The 17,251-nt window shown below is 42.3% G+C and overlaps 2 protein-coding genes across 3 annotated transcripts in view; both read left to right on the top strand.

The window, feature by feature from the left end:
- Positions 1 to 12,832, top strand: part of Med1 (mediator complex subunit 1) — a 36,614-nt gene extending 23,782 nt beyond the window's left edge. Inside the window, exons 11-17 of the mRNA XM_027923130.2 lie at positions 607 to 718; positions 1,493 to 1,617; positions 2,144 to 2,262; positions 3,482 to 3,683; positions 5,648 to 5,743; positions 5,858 to 5,963; positions 7,217 to 12,832. Coding sequence (XP_027778931.1) covers positions 607 to 718; positions 1,493 to 1,617; positions 2,144 to 2,262; positions 3,482 to 3,683; positions 5,648 to 5,743; positions 5,858 to 5,963; positions 7,217 to 10,475 — 4,019 coding nt within the window. The 3' untranslated portion in view covers positions 10,476 to 12,832. The remainder of the gene's footprint in view (positions 1 to 606; positions 719 to 1,492; positions 1,618 to 2,143; positions 2,263 to 3,481; positions 3,684 to 5,647; positions 5,744 to 5,857; positions 5,964 to 7,216) is intronic.
- Positions 12,833 to 15,335: 2,503 nt separating this feature from the next.
- Positions 15,336 to 17,251, top strand: part of Fbxl20 (F-box and leucine rich repeat protein 20) — a 113,972-nt gene continuing 112,056 nt past the window's right edge. The window contains exon 1 of one of the 2 annotated variants that reach the window (XM_071603524.1): positions 15,336 to 15,434. In XM_071603524.1, coding sequence (XP_071459625.1) covers positions 15,387 to 15,434 — 48 coding nt within the window. In that variant the 5' untranslated portion in view covers positions 15,336 to 15,386. Of the gene's footprint in view, positions 15,435 to 15,986; positions 16,258 to 17,251 lie in introns of those variants that run through there. The other variant, XM_027923138.2, reaches the window with a different exon arrangement.

Genomic DNA, 17,251 nt, shown 5'->3' with positions numbered 1-17,251 from the left:
TTTAAAATGTATTTTGAAGTTGGATAAAATACGTGTCGTTAATGAGCCCTTTTAAAAAATTTCTTTCTGAAGCCAGGCTTGTTGGTACACTGTTGTAATTCCAGTAAGTCAGAATTATTGTTGCTGGGATTATAGGTGTTTGCTGCTATGCCTGGCTCAAATTTTTTTTCTTGGAATCTGTTGCTTCTTGTATTTTATTTACTGGCAGAAACAAGTAGTGGTTGGCTAAAAAGATAACTTCTATCCCATGAAATTATATAGGAATTAAGTATCTGATATGTTATGGCTGATATATAATGAGGTTGTTGTTTTTTAATGTGATCCACTTAATTTTTTTTTTGGTACCGGGAATTGAACTCAAGGGCACTCTCCCATTGACCCACATCCCCTGCCCTATTTTGTATTTTATTTAGAGACAGGGTCTCACTGAGTTGCTTAGCACCTCATCATTGCTGAGGCTGGCTTTGAACTCAGGATCCTCTTGTCTCAGCCTCCCCAGCTGCTGGGATTATAGGTGTGTGCCACTGTGCCATTAATTATGGGGTCACATCCAGTTGGCTAATTTGTGTTATTTTGAAGAATATCTTTTTTCTTTCCTATTCCTAGTTCCTCGATCTTTGGGCATGAATGCATCAGTGACAATTGAAGGAACATCTACTATGTATAAACTCCCAATTGCACCACTAATTATGGGGTCACATCCAGTTGACAACAAATGGTAAGTTAAACATAATTTTAGAGAAGCAAAGTCCATATTTTTAACTTAAATACCAATGTGAAATAATATTTCATTTGGCTCTTACCACTTGAATTTTTAGAGCTTGACTACTTTTTTTTTTTTTCCATTAATTTCCCTTATGTACAGTATTTATTTGAATGTTTTTCTTCTAAGGTCTGCTCATAGCAAACATTCTCTGCCTTGAATAAATGTGTTGTTTTAGGTATGAGTTTTGATGTTGTGTGTTGAACTCAGCTCCTTGCCTGTGTTGAATACATGCTGTATCATTAAGTCTAGTCCCGGATAAATGTTTGAAAGCATTAACAGATTATGTTTAGGAACTGTTAGAAGGAAATTCAAAGAATGACCTTTGACAGACCCTGTAAATACTTGTCTGTGATACATGTCTAACAATAGATGTTGGAGTTTTCATTTTCATACCAAATCAAAATCCAACTCTTCGGGACTGGGGATGTGGCTCAAGCGGTAGCGCGCTCGCCTGGCATGCATGCGGCCTGGGTTCGATCCTCAGCACCACATACAAATAAAGATGTTGTGTCTGCCGAAAACTAAAAAAAAATAAATATTAAAAAATTCTCTCTCTCACTCTCTCTCTCTTAAAAAAAAATAAATCAAGATAAAAAAAGACTGGAAATATAGCTCAATGGTTAAGTGCCCCTGGATTCAATCTTCAGCACCAAAAATAAATAAGTAATTAATTAGAATTTAAGAAAAAAAAAAATCCAACTCTTCCTCCTACCCTTTTTTTTGAAGGACCCCTTCCTTCTCCTCCATCACCAGTGCCAACAGTGTTGATCTTCCTGCTTGTTTCTTCTTGAAATTTCCCCAACCAATCCCAGTATCTAGAACATTTGTTCAGAAACTGCAAAACTGCACAGGTGAGTTTTTTGTTTTTTTTCTTTATTTAAAGGCTTTACCAAACTGCTGGTATATTTTGAGCAACAGGAGCTAATACTTGGTATAGATGTGAGCAAGAAAATTCAAATTCAGATTACCCTGGATTGCTTATAGTCTTGTAGACCTGAAAGAAGTAACCAGGGGTATATATATTAATGGTGTTTTATAAATGCTTAGTAAGTATTTTTTAAATAAAGGGGTGAATGTAAAAATCATGAAGGGAGCTGGGTGCGGTGGTACATGACTGTAATCCTAGTGGCTCTGGAGGCTGAGGCAGGATTATTGAGAGTTCAAAAGTATCGTTGGCAAAAGTGAGTTGTTAAGCAACTTAGTGAGACCCTGTCTCTAAATAAAATACAAAATAATGCTGGGGATGTGGCTTAGTGATCAAGTTCCCCTGAGTTCAATCCCTGGGACCAAAAAAAAAAAAAAAAATCATGAAGTGAAAATTGAGCTCTGAACATTTTGATCTTAATGTGATCATTATATTAATCTTTTTTCCCCTAGGAATTCCATTATTTGAGACTCAGCCAACTTACGTACCCCTCTATGAACTGATCACTCAATTTGAGCTGTCAAAGGATCCTGACCCCATTCCTTTAAATCACAACATGCGATTTTATGCTGTAAGTAAGGCCCTGTGGAGCTCGAATGTTGTAACTTATGTTTAGACCCAAGATCAGAATCTTCTTTATAGCATTGTGGGGTCTGACACCTTCATTTAGATGGCTTGGTCATGACCTGTTTCCTCACTCAGACAAGAAATTACAAAAATCTCTGATACATACTAAAGAAAAAGGCCATGAGCCTCCAAGTTGGGAAACAGCAGTGAATATTTCTTTGTTGACATTCTTCAATGAGATGAAAATCTTTTAATGGTATCCTGCCTTTTACAAGTTTACAGCTAGATGTTAAAAATTCTTATTGTTTCATGCACCATAAGTTTATAATTGGAAAAGTCCTTTAAGTACATTAAAGAACAAAGTATTGGGATGAATCAATTATGAAATGTTGCAAAACCTCATCTGGGCTTAAATTTTTTTGAATGTTTGATGACAGTCTAGACTATCAGTAGTTCACAAATTCTGGGTGCATTGTAATTATAAAGAATGTTTTATTAAAAATACAGATTTTGAGCTGGGTACAGTGGTGCACTCCTGTAATTCAACTACTTGGGAGGCTGATACAGGAGGATCACAAATTTGAGGCTAGCTTGGGCAATTTAGGAGCACTGTCTCAAAATGAAATTTTTGGGAAAAGGCCTGGGGATATGTCTGAGTGGTAGAGTACTTGCCCAGCAGGCACTAGGCCCTGTGTTCAATCCCATCACCCCTAACCAAAGGAAAAAAACAGAAAAGAAAGAAAAAGCCACAAGAGATATTGCACTTATGGTTTAGAAACCTCTTTAGTACAGGGCTGGGGATGTGGCTCAAGAGATAGTGCGCTTGCCTGGCATGCCTGTGGCCCGGTTCGATCCTCAGCACCACATACAAAGATGTTGTGTCCACCGATAACTAAAAATAAAATATTAAAAAATTCTCTCTCTCAAAAAAAAAAAAAAAAAAAAGAAACCTCTTTAGTACAAATTTCTGAGGAATTTTTATGTTAGCTAAGTTAGGATTGCACCAGCACAGAGTTTTCCTAAGAAGGAATCCTTAATCTTTCAGCCAGATGAGCAACTGATTAACATTTATCATATCTGCTAGTCAGAGAATATACTGTGGAGTTCTATTACTTTCTAAGACTTTGCTGAGCTTTTTGAGCCATAGACTTTTTCTAGGGTAGTTTGTGTCAGAATACGATGGATTAGTAAATAGTATTCATTTACTTTGTTCTTTTTGCCAGGCTCTTCCAGGTCAGCAACACTGTTATTTCCTCAACAAGGATGCTCCTCTTCCCGATGGCAGAAGTCTACAGGGAACACTTGTTAACAAAATCACCTTTCAGCACCCTGGTCGAGTTCCTCTTATCCTGAATATAATCAGACACCAGGTGGCCTATAACACCCTAATTGGAAGCTGTGTCAAAAGAACTATTTTGAAAGAAGGTACCGCCTTTCCTTTTGATATACTTACTGGAAGATGGGAACTAACTATTCCCATAGTTCTTGAATTTGGTGGCTGATCAAAACAATGTGGAGCTTTTAAAGCTAACATAAAAATTCCTTTGTTTGGTTTTCACACCCAGATGACTTGAATTAAACCTCAATGGGAAGAATTGGGAATCTACTTTAATTACTACAAATGATTTTGATGAGACTAATCTGTTCAAATTGGTATTTCAAACCACTGTTTGTTTTTTTTCCATGAACTTAACTTTTTCTAAACCTAGTAATTAATTGGGTATTTTAAAGCCTGTGCTTGTGGCAGGTACCTTGTTGTAGTGAGAAACAATTTATTGATATCTAAATTTTAGGTTGTTAGGACAGTGCTTTCCTGGTCTAGTCTTTTAGTATATTTTCTCCCCATTCTTTGGAGAACTGCAAATCATAATATCATATTTTATTTTATTTTTTGATATTGGGGAGTGAACCTAGAAGCAATTAACTACTGAGCCACACCCCCAGCCATTTTTAGTGTTTGAGAGAAGATCTCGCTAAGTTGCTTAAGGCCTTGCTAAAATGCTGAGACTGGCTTTGAACTTGAGATCCTCCTGCCTCAGCCTCCTGGGTTGCTGAGATTATAGGCATGTGCTACCATACTCAGCTATCATATAGCTTGAAAGGGAGATCTGTGCCCCTTTTTCCAGGATTCTAGATTTCTGTTGGTTTTCAAACAGTTAGTTATTAAATGTTTTGATATAAATTTTGACTTCTCTAGCTGATTAGTTTTTTACCTTGGGCATAAAGCATTTCTGTAAAAGTGTATCAGTATACATGGTAGGCAAGAAGAAACAGGGAGGGTAAAACAGAAGATATTATTCATGCAAATAAAAATTGCTTTAGAAATCAGTAAATTGCTGGGTGTGGTGGCACACACCTGTAATCCCAGTGACTCAAGAGACCAAGACAAGAGAATCACAAATTCAAGTCCAGCTTCTACAACTAACTTAGGCCTCTAAGCAACTTAATGGGACTCTTTTTTTTTTTTAAGATAGAATTTTTAAATATTTTTTAATTTTCGGTGGACACAATGCCTTTATTTTATTCATTTCTTTTTATATGGTGCTGAGGATTGGACCCAGGGTCTCACACGTCCCAGGGGAGCGCTCTACTGCTGAGCCACAACCCCAGCCTGAGACTCTATTTTAAAATAAAAAAAGGGCGTGGGCTGTAGTTCAGTGGTAAGGTGCCCTGGGTTAAATCCCCAGTACCAAAAAAAAAAAAAAAAGAGAGAATTTCAAGAGTAGGGAGTAATGACACAGAACATTTCATGTGTTTGAATCTTAGGAGAATTCTCCACATAGCTTCAGGGTACTAAAAATGAGTTTACACTGGGGAGTAATGGAGCAAGTATGTGATCTTTGTGCCTGTGTTGCCAGAATATTTTGTTTAGGAAGTACAACTTAAGAGATGTAGCTCAGGGGCCGGGATTGTGGCTCAGCGGTAGAGTGCTTGCCTAGCACCGGTGGGACCCGGGTTCGATCCTCAGCACCACATAAAAATAAAGGCATTGTGTTGAGTCCATCTATACCTAAGAAATAAATATTTAAAAAAAAAAGAGAGATGTAGCTCACTGGTACAGCACTCATCTAGCAATTACTAGTGCTTAAAAAAAATTAGGTATCATACCTTCATATTAGAAATTTGAAAATTTATATATTTACTTTTTTGTTTTGGCAAGATTCAACAATAAACTGGAATTTATTGGAATCTGATTACTTCTGTCATTTGTGAGTGATGACCTAGAAGGTGTGTGTGTGTGTGTGTGTGTGTATGTGTGTGTGTGTGTGTAAGAGAGAAATTTAGTTTCCAAAAAGGGAAAAAATAATTTTACTCTGTATATTTAAGGATTGTTATTGGTTTCATGTCTTATGTTTGGTTGTTTTATGAACTTTTTTTTTGATTTTTAGATTCTCCCGGGCTCCTCCAGTTTGAAGTGTGTCCCCTCTCAGAGTCCCGTTTCAGTGTATCTTTCCAGCACCCTGTGAATGACTCCCTGGTGTGTGGTGAGTTGTGTGGGTGGCTAACACCTCTCTCAGGGGAGCTACTTTTGTCCTTGTATCTTTTGGAAGGTCAGAAACAATCTATCACAAAAATCTCCCATATATTTTGTCTTTCAGTGGTAATGGATGTGCAGGACTCAACACATGTGAGCTGTAAACTCTACAAGGGGCTCTCAGATGCACTAATCTGCACAGATGACTTCATTGCCAAAGTTGTTCAAAGGTAGCACTGACCCTTTTCCATGGAAGTCAACTAAGAGTATATTTTCAGTATTAGAGGGAATTGGAAATAAAGGAGAAAGTCACAGTCATTCCTTTGAGTTCATTCTTATCTGTTTTTTTGAATTTAAAAGTGATCTGAACTTCTTTATTTTAATTTGATATCACAGTGGAGTAATAGGAGATAAGGTAGGTAACTTTAGGTCAGGCATTAGTGTACTTAAAAGTGGGAGACAGCTGAAGTAAGATGCACTTTTCTTTCACCTATACCGTTTTGCCACTTTTTAAAAGATAAACCATGAAATGTCAATATGTGAGAATATACTTAAGTCATCATCTTCCCAGAAACATTAATATGTAACTTTTAAGCAGAAACTAGCAGCCCATTTTTTTAAAAAATAGTTTTTAGTTGTCAATGGACCTTTATTGTATTTATTTATTTGCAGTGCTGAGAAACGAACCAGTGCCTCACACATGCTAGGCAAGGTCTCTATCACTGAGCCGCAACCTCAGTCCTAGCAGCCTATTTTGGTAAATAAATTGTATTGGAACTCTGATGTTCATTTTACATGTCTATGGCAGCTCTTAAGCTAAGATGACAGAGTAGTTGGACAAAAACGCCTATGGCCTACAAAACCAATACTATTTCTGTCTGGTGGAATAAGGAAAAGTTTGTTGACGTATGTTTTAGAGCAAAATGTTTTTCAACTGTATATTTTGAAATACTTATCTGGAAAGTTAAAAGTGAATTACTTTGAAATAAACAAGATTTCACACCAGCTGTAGCACTTTTTACAATAGCTTTGGAATGATCTAAGCCAATAAGGTTTACAACTTGATAGATGAAGAAACTTTTTTAATGGTTCACTAAAATAAACAATAGATCACATTAATTAACATGTAATGCCCTAAAAGGAAAGTATTCTATTACTGTTTTCCGTTATTATTACCAGTTTCCTTTTAGTTCAGTATGAAATCTAATCATTTGGACTCATTTATGGTTTGTTTTGGTATATTTTCATAAGAGGTTAACAATTGCCTACTGGGTCAGATTTTTTTTTTTTTAGAATGTGAATATATCCAAAGCTTTGGCATTGCCTTACAGATTTACTTGTCTTACCTGAAACTTGCTTATTGCAAACTAATGATGGCTTATCTAAGTCTTGGGCAAAATTAGAGCCTGTTTTTCCAAATGAAAAATGAGTTTCATTCAGCAGCTAGTGCAGTATTATCTGTTTTTTCCATCTTATTTTTCAGATGTATGTCCATCCCTGTGACGATGAGGGCTATTCGGAGGAAGGCTGAAACCATTCAGGCTGACACCCCAGCACTGTCCCTCATTGCAGAGACAGTTGAAGACATGGTGAAAAAGAACCTGCCCCCGGCTAGCAGCCCAGGGTATGGCATGACCACAGGCAACAACCCAATGAGTGGTACCACTACACCAACCAACACCTTTCCGGGGGGTCCCATTACCACCTTGTTTAATATGAGCATGAGCATCAAAGATCGGCATGAGTCGGTGGGCCATGGGGAGGACTTCAGCAAGGTGTCTCAGAACCCAATTCTTACCAGTTTGTTGCAAATCACAGGGAACGGGGGGTCTACCATTGGCTCGAGTCCGACCCCTCCTCATCACACGCCGCCACCTGTCTCTTCGATGGCCGGCAACACCAAGAACCACCCGATGCTCATGAACCTTCTTAAAGATAATCCTGCCCAGGATTTCTCAACCCTTTATGGAAGCAGCCCTTTAGAAAGGCAGAACTCCTCTTCTGGCTCACCCCGGATGGAAATATGCCCGGGGAGCAACAAGACCAAGAAGAAGAAGTCATCAAGATTACCACCTGACAAACCCAAGCACCAGACTGAAGATGACTTTCAGAGGGAGCTATTTTCAATGGATGTTGACTCGCAGAACCCTATCTTTGATGTCAATATGGCAGCTGACACATTGGATACGCCGCACATTACTCCAGCTCCAAGCCAGTGTAGTACTCCTCCAACAACTTATCCACAACCAGTACCTCATCCCCAACCCAGTATTCAAAGGATGGTCCGACTATCCAGTTCAGACAGCATTGGCCCAGATGTAACTGATATCCTTTCAGACATTGCAGAAGAAGCCTCTAAGCTTCCCAGCACTAGTGATGATTGCCCACCCATTGGCACCCCTGTTCGGGATTCTTCAAGTTCTGGGCATTCTCAGAGTGCCCTTTTTGACTCTGATGTCTTTCAAACTAATAATAATGAAAATCCATACACTGATCCAGCTGACCTTATTGCAGATGCTGCTGGAAGCCCCAGTAGTGACTCTCCTACCAATCATTTTTTTCCTGATGGAGTAGATTTCAATCCTGATTTATTGAATAGTCAAAGCCAAAGTGGTTTTGGAGAAGAATATTTTGATGAAAGCAGCCAAAGTGGGGATAATGATGATTTTAAAGGATTTGCATCTCAGGCACTAAGTACTTTGGGGGTGCCAATGCTTGGAGGTGATAATGGGGAAACAAAATTTAAAGGCAATAGCCAAGCTGACACTGTTGATTTCAGTATTATATCAGTAGCTGGTAAGGCTTTGGGTCCTGCAGATCTTTTGGAGCATCACAGTGGTAGTCAGAGTCCTTTAATGACCGCTGGGGAGTTAGGGAAAGAAAAGACTCAAAAAAGGATAAAAGAAGGCAATGGAACTAGTAATAGTAGTTTGTCAGGCCCAGGATTAGACAGCAAACCAGGAAAGCGCAGCCGGACTCCTTCTAATGATGGTAAAAGCAAAGATAAGCCTCCAAAGCGGAAGAAGGCAGACACAGAGGGAAAGTCTCCATCCCATAGTTCTTCTAATCGACCTTTTACCCCACCTACCAGTACAGGTGGATCCAAATCTCCAGGCAGTTCAGGAAGATCTCAAACTCCCCCAGGTGTTTCCACACCTCCCATCCCCAAAATCACTATTCAGATTCCCAAGGGAACAGTGATGGTGGGCAAGCCCTCCTCTCATAGTCAGTATACCAGCAGTGGTTCTGTGTCTTCCTCAGGCAGTAAAAGCCACCATAGCCATTCTTCTTCCTCCTCTTCCTCCTCTTCTGCTTCCACCTCAGGCAAGATGAAAAGCAGTAAATCAGAAGGCTCATTAAGTTCCAAGTTAAGTAGCGGTATGTATACCAGCCAAGGGTCTTCTGGATCTGGTCAGTCCAAAAATTCATCTCAGTCTGGGGGAAAGCCAGGTTCTTCTCCCATTACCAAGCATGGTCTGAGCAGTGGCTCTAGCAGTACAAAGATGAAACCTCAAGGCAAGCCATCATCACTTATGAATCCTTCTTTAAGTAAACCAAACATATCCCCTTCTCACTCAAGGCCTCCTGGAGGCTCTGATAAGCTTGCTTCTCCAATGAAGCCTGTTCCTGGGACTCCTCCATCTTCTAAAGCCAAGTCTCCAATCAGTTCAGGTTCTGGTGGTTCTCATATGTCTGGAACTAGTTCAAGCTCTGGCATGAAGTCATCTTCAGGGTTAGGATCCTCAGGCTCATTATCTCAGAAAACTCCTCCATCATCAAATTCTTGTACAGCATCTTCCTCCTCATTTTCCTCAAGTGGCTCTTCCATGTCGTCCTCTCAGAACCAGCATGGGAGCTCCAAAGGGAAATCTCCCAGCAGAAATAAGAAGCCATCTCTGACAGCTGTCATAGATAAATTGAAGCATGGAGTAGTCACCAGTGGACCTGGGGGTGAAGATCCAATGGATGGTCAGATGGGGGTGAGCACAAATTCTTCTAGCCATCCCATGTCTTCAAAACATAATATGTCTGGAGGAGAGTTCCAGGGCAAACGTGAGAAAAGTGAGAAAGACAAATCAAAGGTTTCTACTTCTGGGGGTTCAGTGGATTCTTCTAAGAAGACCTCAGAGTCAAAAAATGTGGGGAGTACAGGTGTGGCAAAAATTATTATCAGCAAGCATGATGGTGGCTCCCCCAGCATTAAAGCCAAAGTGACTTTGCAGAAACCTGGGGAAAGTAGTGGAGAAGGCCTCAGACCACAGATGGCCTCTTCTAAAAACTATGGCTCTCCACTGATCAGTGGCTCCACTCCAAAGCATGAACGTGGTTCTCCCAGCCATAGTAAGTCACCAGCATATACTCCCCAAAATCTGGACAGTGAAAGTGAGTCAGGCTCCTCCATAGCAGAGAAATCTTACCAGAACAGCCCTAGCTCAGATGATGGTATCCGACCACTTCCAGAATATAGCACGGAGAAGCATAAGAAGCACAAAAAGGAAAAAAAGAAAGTAAAAGACAAAGATAGAGACCGTGACAGGGACAAAGACAGAGACAGAGACAAGAAAAAATCTCATAGCATCAAGCCAGAGAGTTGGTCTAAATCACCTATCTCTTCAGACCAGTCCTTGTCTATGACAAGTAACACAATCTTATCTGCAGATAGGCCCTCAAGGCTCAGCCCTGACTTTATGATTGGGGAGGAAGATGATGATCTAATGGATGTGGCTCTGATTGGCAATTAGGAACCTAGGTTTCTAAACAAATGTAGCCAGAGAAGAAACTAATGATAAGTTTTTATGTAAACCAACACAAGGGGTGAGTCAGTCAGGTCTGACTTAAGAATCCTAAAAGTCATAGCTTTGACATCAAGCTGGGTAAATTCAGAAAGGTATATCCAGACCCAACTAAAGAGACCACAGGGTTTTGATTCTGGTTATCAAGAATTCCTTATTCTTTTACCAGAAAGAAAATGTTAAAAATATGTGCTTACAAAAGGGAGGGGGAGGGAGGGATGTAAGGAGATGGAAGGGTGGGAAAACAGTTTTTTGGGAAATATTCATATATATTTTTTCTCCCTTTTTCCATTTTTAGGCCATGTTTTAAACTCACTTTAGTGCATGAATTTGAAGGGCTGGGCAGAAAATGAAAAAGCAATACATTCCTTGATGCATTTGCATGAAGGTTGTTCACTTTTGAGTAGTTGTCCATTTGAGGCATGGGCAAATGAAGGACTTGGGTCATTTTGGACACTTAAGCAATGTTTGGTGTCTGTTTCTTAGGAGTGATTGGGAGAGGGAAGATGATTTTAGCTATTTATTTGTAATATTTTAACCCTTTGTTTTTATACAGTGTTTCTTTCTAAATCTATGAGGTTCAGGGTTCAAAATGATGGGAGGTGAAAGAGGAAGGCTTATTTCATGGTAGAGAGCTTGTAGCTTTGCTGATACTTTACCATTAAGCCCAAGCAGACTTAATAAGTAAGAGCCTGTCTTTGGAGTTAAGTAGAAAAACCAAAATGACATTTTCATTTTAGGAGGTTTTTCATAGGGTTCAGACATCATAGGAATATTAGGAGTTATCTCCCTATGGAAGTAATGATTTATCTTTTTCCTTAAAAAAAAAAAATAAACTTATGGTGGCTTTTGGGGATGTAAACATGTTTTCAGATGCAGTAAGGTATAATGTGGGATAGCCTTCCTGACCCACTGGCATGAAAATCATTATAGAATTAATAGTTCTCCTGTTTCCACAATGTGCCAAAAGTCCGCATTCCAGCATTTTGTTTGCAGGAGAACTGATGCCATTCCTAAGAGCTGGGCTCTTTGTTTCTCTTCATCACAAGGAGGAGTTCAGACTTTAACCACTCCACTGTATGCTCCCTGAGATAAGACAGTGAAAATTTTGCAGCCATAGTTCACTTAAAACAATTTCAAGCTCACTTGAAGTAATGGGGGCCTGGAATGCTAGGTGAGCATGAAGATAAACCCTTGCTACTATGTAGCAACACAATTGGACCTTTTTGGAGAAACAGGTCTGAATCTGGATTCTGGGGGACATCAATAAGAAGCCCTTCTCACAAATATAGAAATCCAGGAGACCATTTTGAGTACAACAGAAGTTCTCAGTATTTGGAGGGTTCTCTCAAAATTCTGCGGCCTTACTTTGATTTTGACACCTTGCACTGTGCCATTCCTGATGATTCCATTCAGGATCTGTATCAGCGGGGCAGGCATAATCCCCAGCACAACACTTCTGGATTTAAAAAAAAAAAAAAAAAAAAAAAAGCCAGGTGATTCATGTGCGTTTGTGTGTCATAAGTGGAGTGACTTCATCAGATACGGAAGAAGATTTCTATATTCAGCTCTTTCTGCAGGTTGGATTTAGCATAGAATTGGAAAATCTGCTTTGGCTTTCTTTCCTGACTGTCTCTCATTTCCTCTAGTGTTCTCCCTTTACTGGTCATCAGCTCTCAACAACTCTGCCACTTTTGTACAAGTCCCAACGTAATAAGAAGTAGGAAATGAAACATTGCAAATTGGAACAAGAAAAGTTATCGGTTACCATATCAGAGTCAAATGTCTTGGGTGACACTAAGAAGGACATGGGCAAGGTGATACCAGAGTGCTTTATCTTGTGATGCTGATACAGTAGCAGCCTCTCAGACATACAACAGGTTGGATTTCTCAAAAGTTTGTCACCTAGTTTTGAATCCTATCCCGTTGGTTTCTGCAGGAAAAGTAAAAAGTTACATGGTTTTTAAGTTTGTTTTGGGTGGGGAAAATCTTGTGGGGAATGTACTGCATAGTATCAGGGGCTCAGCTCCCCAAGCAGAGCCAACAAATATCAAAATGAGTAAACTGGGAAGCTTTTTCTCTCTTTCTGTCTTCATCCCAGATCAAAGAATCCCGAGTTAGGATCTGGATGAAGGATAAGCCCCTGAATTGTCGATGGGCACACCCCACACACTGACCCAGCATCTGAACTTGCTTAACAGGGAGCCGGGGCTAAACTGCTTCACCCTGCCTGAGAACCAGGGAACACTGCATTTCTCCACAGGGTGGAGGAGAAGAGGCAGAATAAACCAAGCCTGGGACACCTCCCTCCCGTCTAGGTGTATTCATTCTCCTGTTTCAAAAGACGGCAAGGACATGAAGTCAACTTCTACCTTTCTTCTGCTGCTGGTGTCTTACGTATTCTCAGTTTGACCTGATTCCTCTTCTGTCTTTTGGCTTCATGTTGGGGGTTCTTGGTCAAAATCTGCTCTGATGTACATGAAGATTTCAAATTAAAATCCAGTGTCTTAAAACAAGTATTTTTTGAAGGGGTGGGGAGAGCAAGCAGGATATAATTTGCCAAAACCAGGCTTGAGGTTGGTGACTCTTGAAAAGAATTTTCGTTTTTCAGGCCTAGGTCTGAAAATCTAGGGCAGCAATATCATGAATTTTCAGAAGAAAGTCTTTCAGGGAGCCAATGAGTCATACAGTATCCACAGTTGAGTCACTTAAAGCAGATGTCAGTATAGGAAGCATTCACAATCCTTAAGCAATCTTGTTTTCAGAAATTTTCCTCATTTCTATTCTGCCCCCCATTTATTTCTATCCTGGAGTTTGTTTCTGGAGGGGGCAGAAAGTATTTAATATCTTAGAAATTATGTTGGGAAAGATGCTCAACTGTAAGTGCTGAGTTTTAAATTTTGAGTTAAAAAATGTACATCAGGAGCAGTGGGGAGGGCCTTTTTTAAAGGAAATCTTTCAAATTTGATTTTCTGTGTGTATGGCCGTTCTGTAAATACTTTGGGGTTTTTCATTTTTTGAAAGTAGACACAATTTGTGGGATTTTCCTCCCTAAAACGTTACAAAAAACCTGTTTATTTACATACAAATAAAATTCTTTGATAAAAAGTCATATGCCTATGTGTAATTTTTGCACTTTGTAACCTTTAGTTAATTTAATGTGTGCTGAGGATTGAACCTAGTGCCTCACCTGCTATGCAAGTGCTCTACCCTGAGCCCACAACCTCAGCCTACCTATTTATGTCTAATATTTTAATTGTTTGTATAATCTTCAGTTCAGCTTCTCAAAAAAAAAAAAAAAAAAAAAATATATATATATATATATATATATATATATTTTTTTTTAAAGAGAGAGTGAGAGACAGTGAGAGAGAGGGAGAGAGAGAGAGAGAATTTTTAATATTTATTTTTTTTAGTATTTGGCGGACACAACATCTTTGTATGTGGTGCTGAGGATCGAACCCGGGCCGCACGCATGCCAGACGAGCGCGCTACCGCTTGAGCCACATCCCCAGCCCCCCAAAAAAAATATTGAAACAAGTAAAAAAAGTAATGTCTTCCCAAAGTTCCCTACATGGGTCCACAGGCATGGACATCTCAGACAAGATTTTTTTTTTTTTTTTTTTTTTTGTCTCTGGGTGTCAGTTTTTCTGCCTTTTGCAGTTGTTACCACATGGATCAGTCATGTGGGAGAAAATAGCTCTTAGATGTGACTAAATTTAAAGGCTGTTTTATTACACTGGTGGAAGTGAAGTAGAAACATTGAAAGTATCTGGGACCAGAGAGGAAATAGAACATGTAGATCTTGGTTTGTGGACCTGAGAAAGTTTTCTGAAGCTAGGGTTCCTTGCTTATTAGGATATAAAGGAAAGGTTATTAAAGTGCTTTAAGAATTGGGTAAGAAGCCAGGTAAAATATGCTTATCCTTAACGATGTGCAGTGCTTGATGCTCTTAAATGTTCATTTCTTTGAGATTCATAACAAGCCTGACAGTCACTAAAACCACTAATTAAAAGGGGTGTGAAGACAAACATAACTGCTTTGGGAGCATAACAAATGTAAGCAGTACTGCTGCTTCTGCAAGGACTGCTGGGGTTTCATACAGTTTATAATATTTCATGTTTGGGATATTATTCTTTAGTTTCTTTTGAAGGGGCAACTCAACTTTTAATTGGGCCTCAGTTCACGGGAATCAGTCACAAATTCCAGCACCTAGAAGTCCCTAGTTGTTAAAACATAGAGGTATGATGACATGGACCAACTTCTACACAAGTCGCCCAAGAGTGACCAAAGTCAGTTTCTACTGGGCAAATGCCCCCGCCTACTCGCTCTCACACGCTTGTTTCTCCCGCCAAAGTTGCGTCAGTCTCAGGTTCTCACCAACCAGTGCCCTGATTGGAGAGCGGACAGGCACTAAAGCCCATTGGGCGCCAGCAGCTCCGGAGGGGCGGGGAAGCCAAAGGCATTTTTGCCTCATCAGCCCCTACCCCATTGATGCGCGCCCCTCCCCCTGCCGGAGGAATGGTAGCCCAGCTCTAGCCCTGCACCCTCTGACCCTCAGGCCTGAGGTGTGGCCTCGGGGCCACCCCCGCAGCAGAACCGGGCACTCGGCCTCCCCCTGAGCGCAATTAGGCCCAGCCTTTTCGAGCCATGCACTGGGAGGCACCCGCCCTGCAGCGGACCCCCAGGCCTCCCTGCAGCACCCCGTAATGCAATCCACTGGGGCGGGGGAGGCGGCGGCGGGGGAGGCGGCGGCGGCGGCGGCAGCGGCAGCAGCAACTACGGCAGCGGCGACAACGGCGGCGGCGGCGGCCACGGCATTACTGCCCCAATCTAGAGACATCCAAAAAGAGGAGGAAAATGGCTCCAAGCAGGGACCGCCTCCTGCACTTTGGGTTCAAGGCGACAGTGAGTGATAGAGGATGGGAGTTGGGTGGTCAGAAACGATGTGTGAGCCAACCCCGGGTACAGGGGAGTTAGTGACAAGCCTAGGGTTTGAGAGGACTAGGCCAAAAGCTCTGGTTCTGTGTGGGTAGGTGCGTGCCTGTTTGCCCTCTGAGGGGAGGAGAAGGGTTCTGGGCCAAAAGGGGGCTCCGGTGCGGTGTGCTGTCCTCCTGCTTTCCTCTCCCTCACGAGTCCACGAGCACGCGCGCACTCGCTCCCGCCCCACACCCCCCCCTACACAAACACATAGACACTTAGGCACTTCCCTGCCTCGCCTTCTCCCGGTGGGCTGGCCTGCCTCGGAAGCGGGAGGGGGTCGAGCCACCACCGCCGCCGAGCTCCGGCTGCTCGCGGGCGCACGTCAGGGGCTGCGCCTGTGGTGGGGGAGGGGTGGTCTCGCACCGCCGCCGCGCGCTCCTCCCCCTCCCCCGGCGTTCCGAGGCCCGGGCGGCTCTGCCCAATGAGGAGCGGCGTTGCTGGCAGGTGGGGAGTGTTTTTGTTTTGGGTTGAAGTTGAGGCTGAGGAGAGAGCCGAGCTAGAGACGAGCAGTCCTCGGGGCCGCTGGAGCCGCGGGAGGTGGCGGAGGCCCCGCAGTAGCCTAGAAGTCTCTGCTGCCCGTCGTACACCCCCTGCTTTTCCCCTTCGCTGCCGGCTCCCGGTCCCGGAACTCTCGGGCCTGCCCTGGGCCCCTGTGTTTGCACTCCGCACGCCGCAGCGCCCAGCCCGGGCCGCACCCGCCGGCCCCATGAGGAGAGACGTGAACGGAGTGACCAAGAGCAGGTTTGAGGTATGAGTTCGGGGGGCTCGGGCAACGAGAAAGGCCAGCCCCGCACTCCTACGTTGAAACGTTCGTTCGCTCCTCTCTGAGCCTCCTCCCTTGCCTGGCGCCACCCACCACCGGCGGGGCTGCCAGCCCTCACGACCCTTCTCTTGACCCGAAAGCCAGCGCCGCCCGGCTTGCCTAGCTCTCCAGGGAGCACGCCTGCTGCCCCTTCCCACCGAGCGCCACGGCGGGGGATTAGCTCTGGCGCCCTAATTCCCCCCTCCCCCCTGATCACTCAGTTTTCCATTCTTTACACACCCTTGGCTTGCCTCCTTCCATTCGGTAGAAAAAACATCACGGCTCCCACCGGCCGGAGCGAGCTTTTTCTTCCTGCCACTTTCGTGGATCGTTTCCCATCGGTCGAGCGGAGAAATGACCGATGAGGGGCCATTTCTCGAGTTTAAGACCTTGGTTAAACTAAGGCAGTGGGGGTAGCCGACTGGGATGATAGAGGAGACTGTGGGTTTTCGGTCCTGTGTTGAGTTTGAGTATTGTTCGGATACTTCCTCTTCTTTCCGTTTAGTCTGGACTTTTGTAGCTCATTGTTTGTGGGAACCCTTAGATGTCTATGTGGTTTGAGATTGGGACGAAGATATGAGAGACTTGAAAATCCTTTGGGGTCTTGTGGTCTCCTAGGAACTTTACCTCCTCCGGTGATCGAGGTTTATAGTTGGTCATGGAATTGAGAAATGTAAAGTGTCCAAGTATCTTTAGAGAGTAGTCACCAAGTGGGGAAGGCATTCCTTTGAAAGTGAAGTATTGTAACTACTGACGAATTACAATAGTATAATCATGTAGAGGAAGATTGATTGAGAGGATAAGAGAGAAAGAAACGTATACAACAAGAAGAAGAGTAAATCTTATCTGGCCTTTTCTGGCAGAGAATCAGGCTGACCTGGGATCACTCACGGCTCAGTGTACATCTCATTTGGTGATTTTCTTCGTTTTCACTCAAAAG

Source organism: Marmota flaviventris, chromosome 17 (assembly GCF_047511675.1).
Source record: "Marmota flaviventris isolate mMarFla1 chromosome 17, mMarFla1.hap1, whole genome shotgun sequence".
In the NCBI taxonomy this organism is placed as follows: domain Eukaryota; kingdom Metazoa; phylum Chordata; class Mammalia; order Rodentia; family Sciuridae; genus Marmota; species Marmota flaviventris.
Note: the sequence above shows the minus strand (reverse complement) of the source record. Positions and strands in the feature narration are given on the sequence as shown.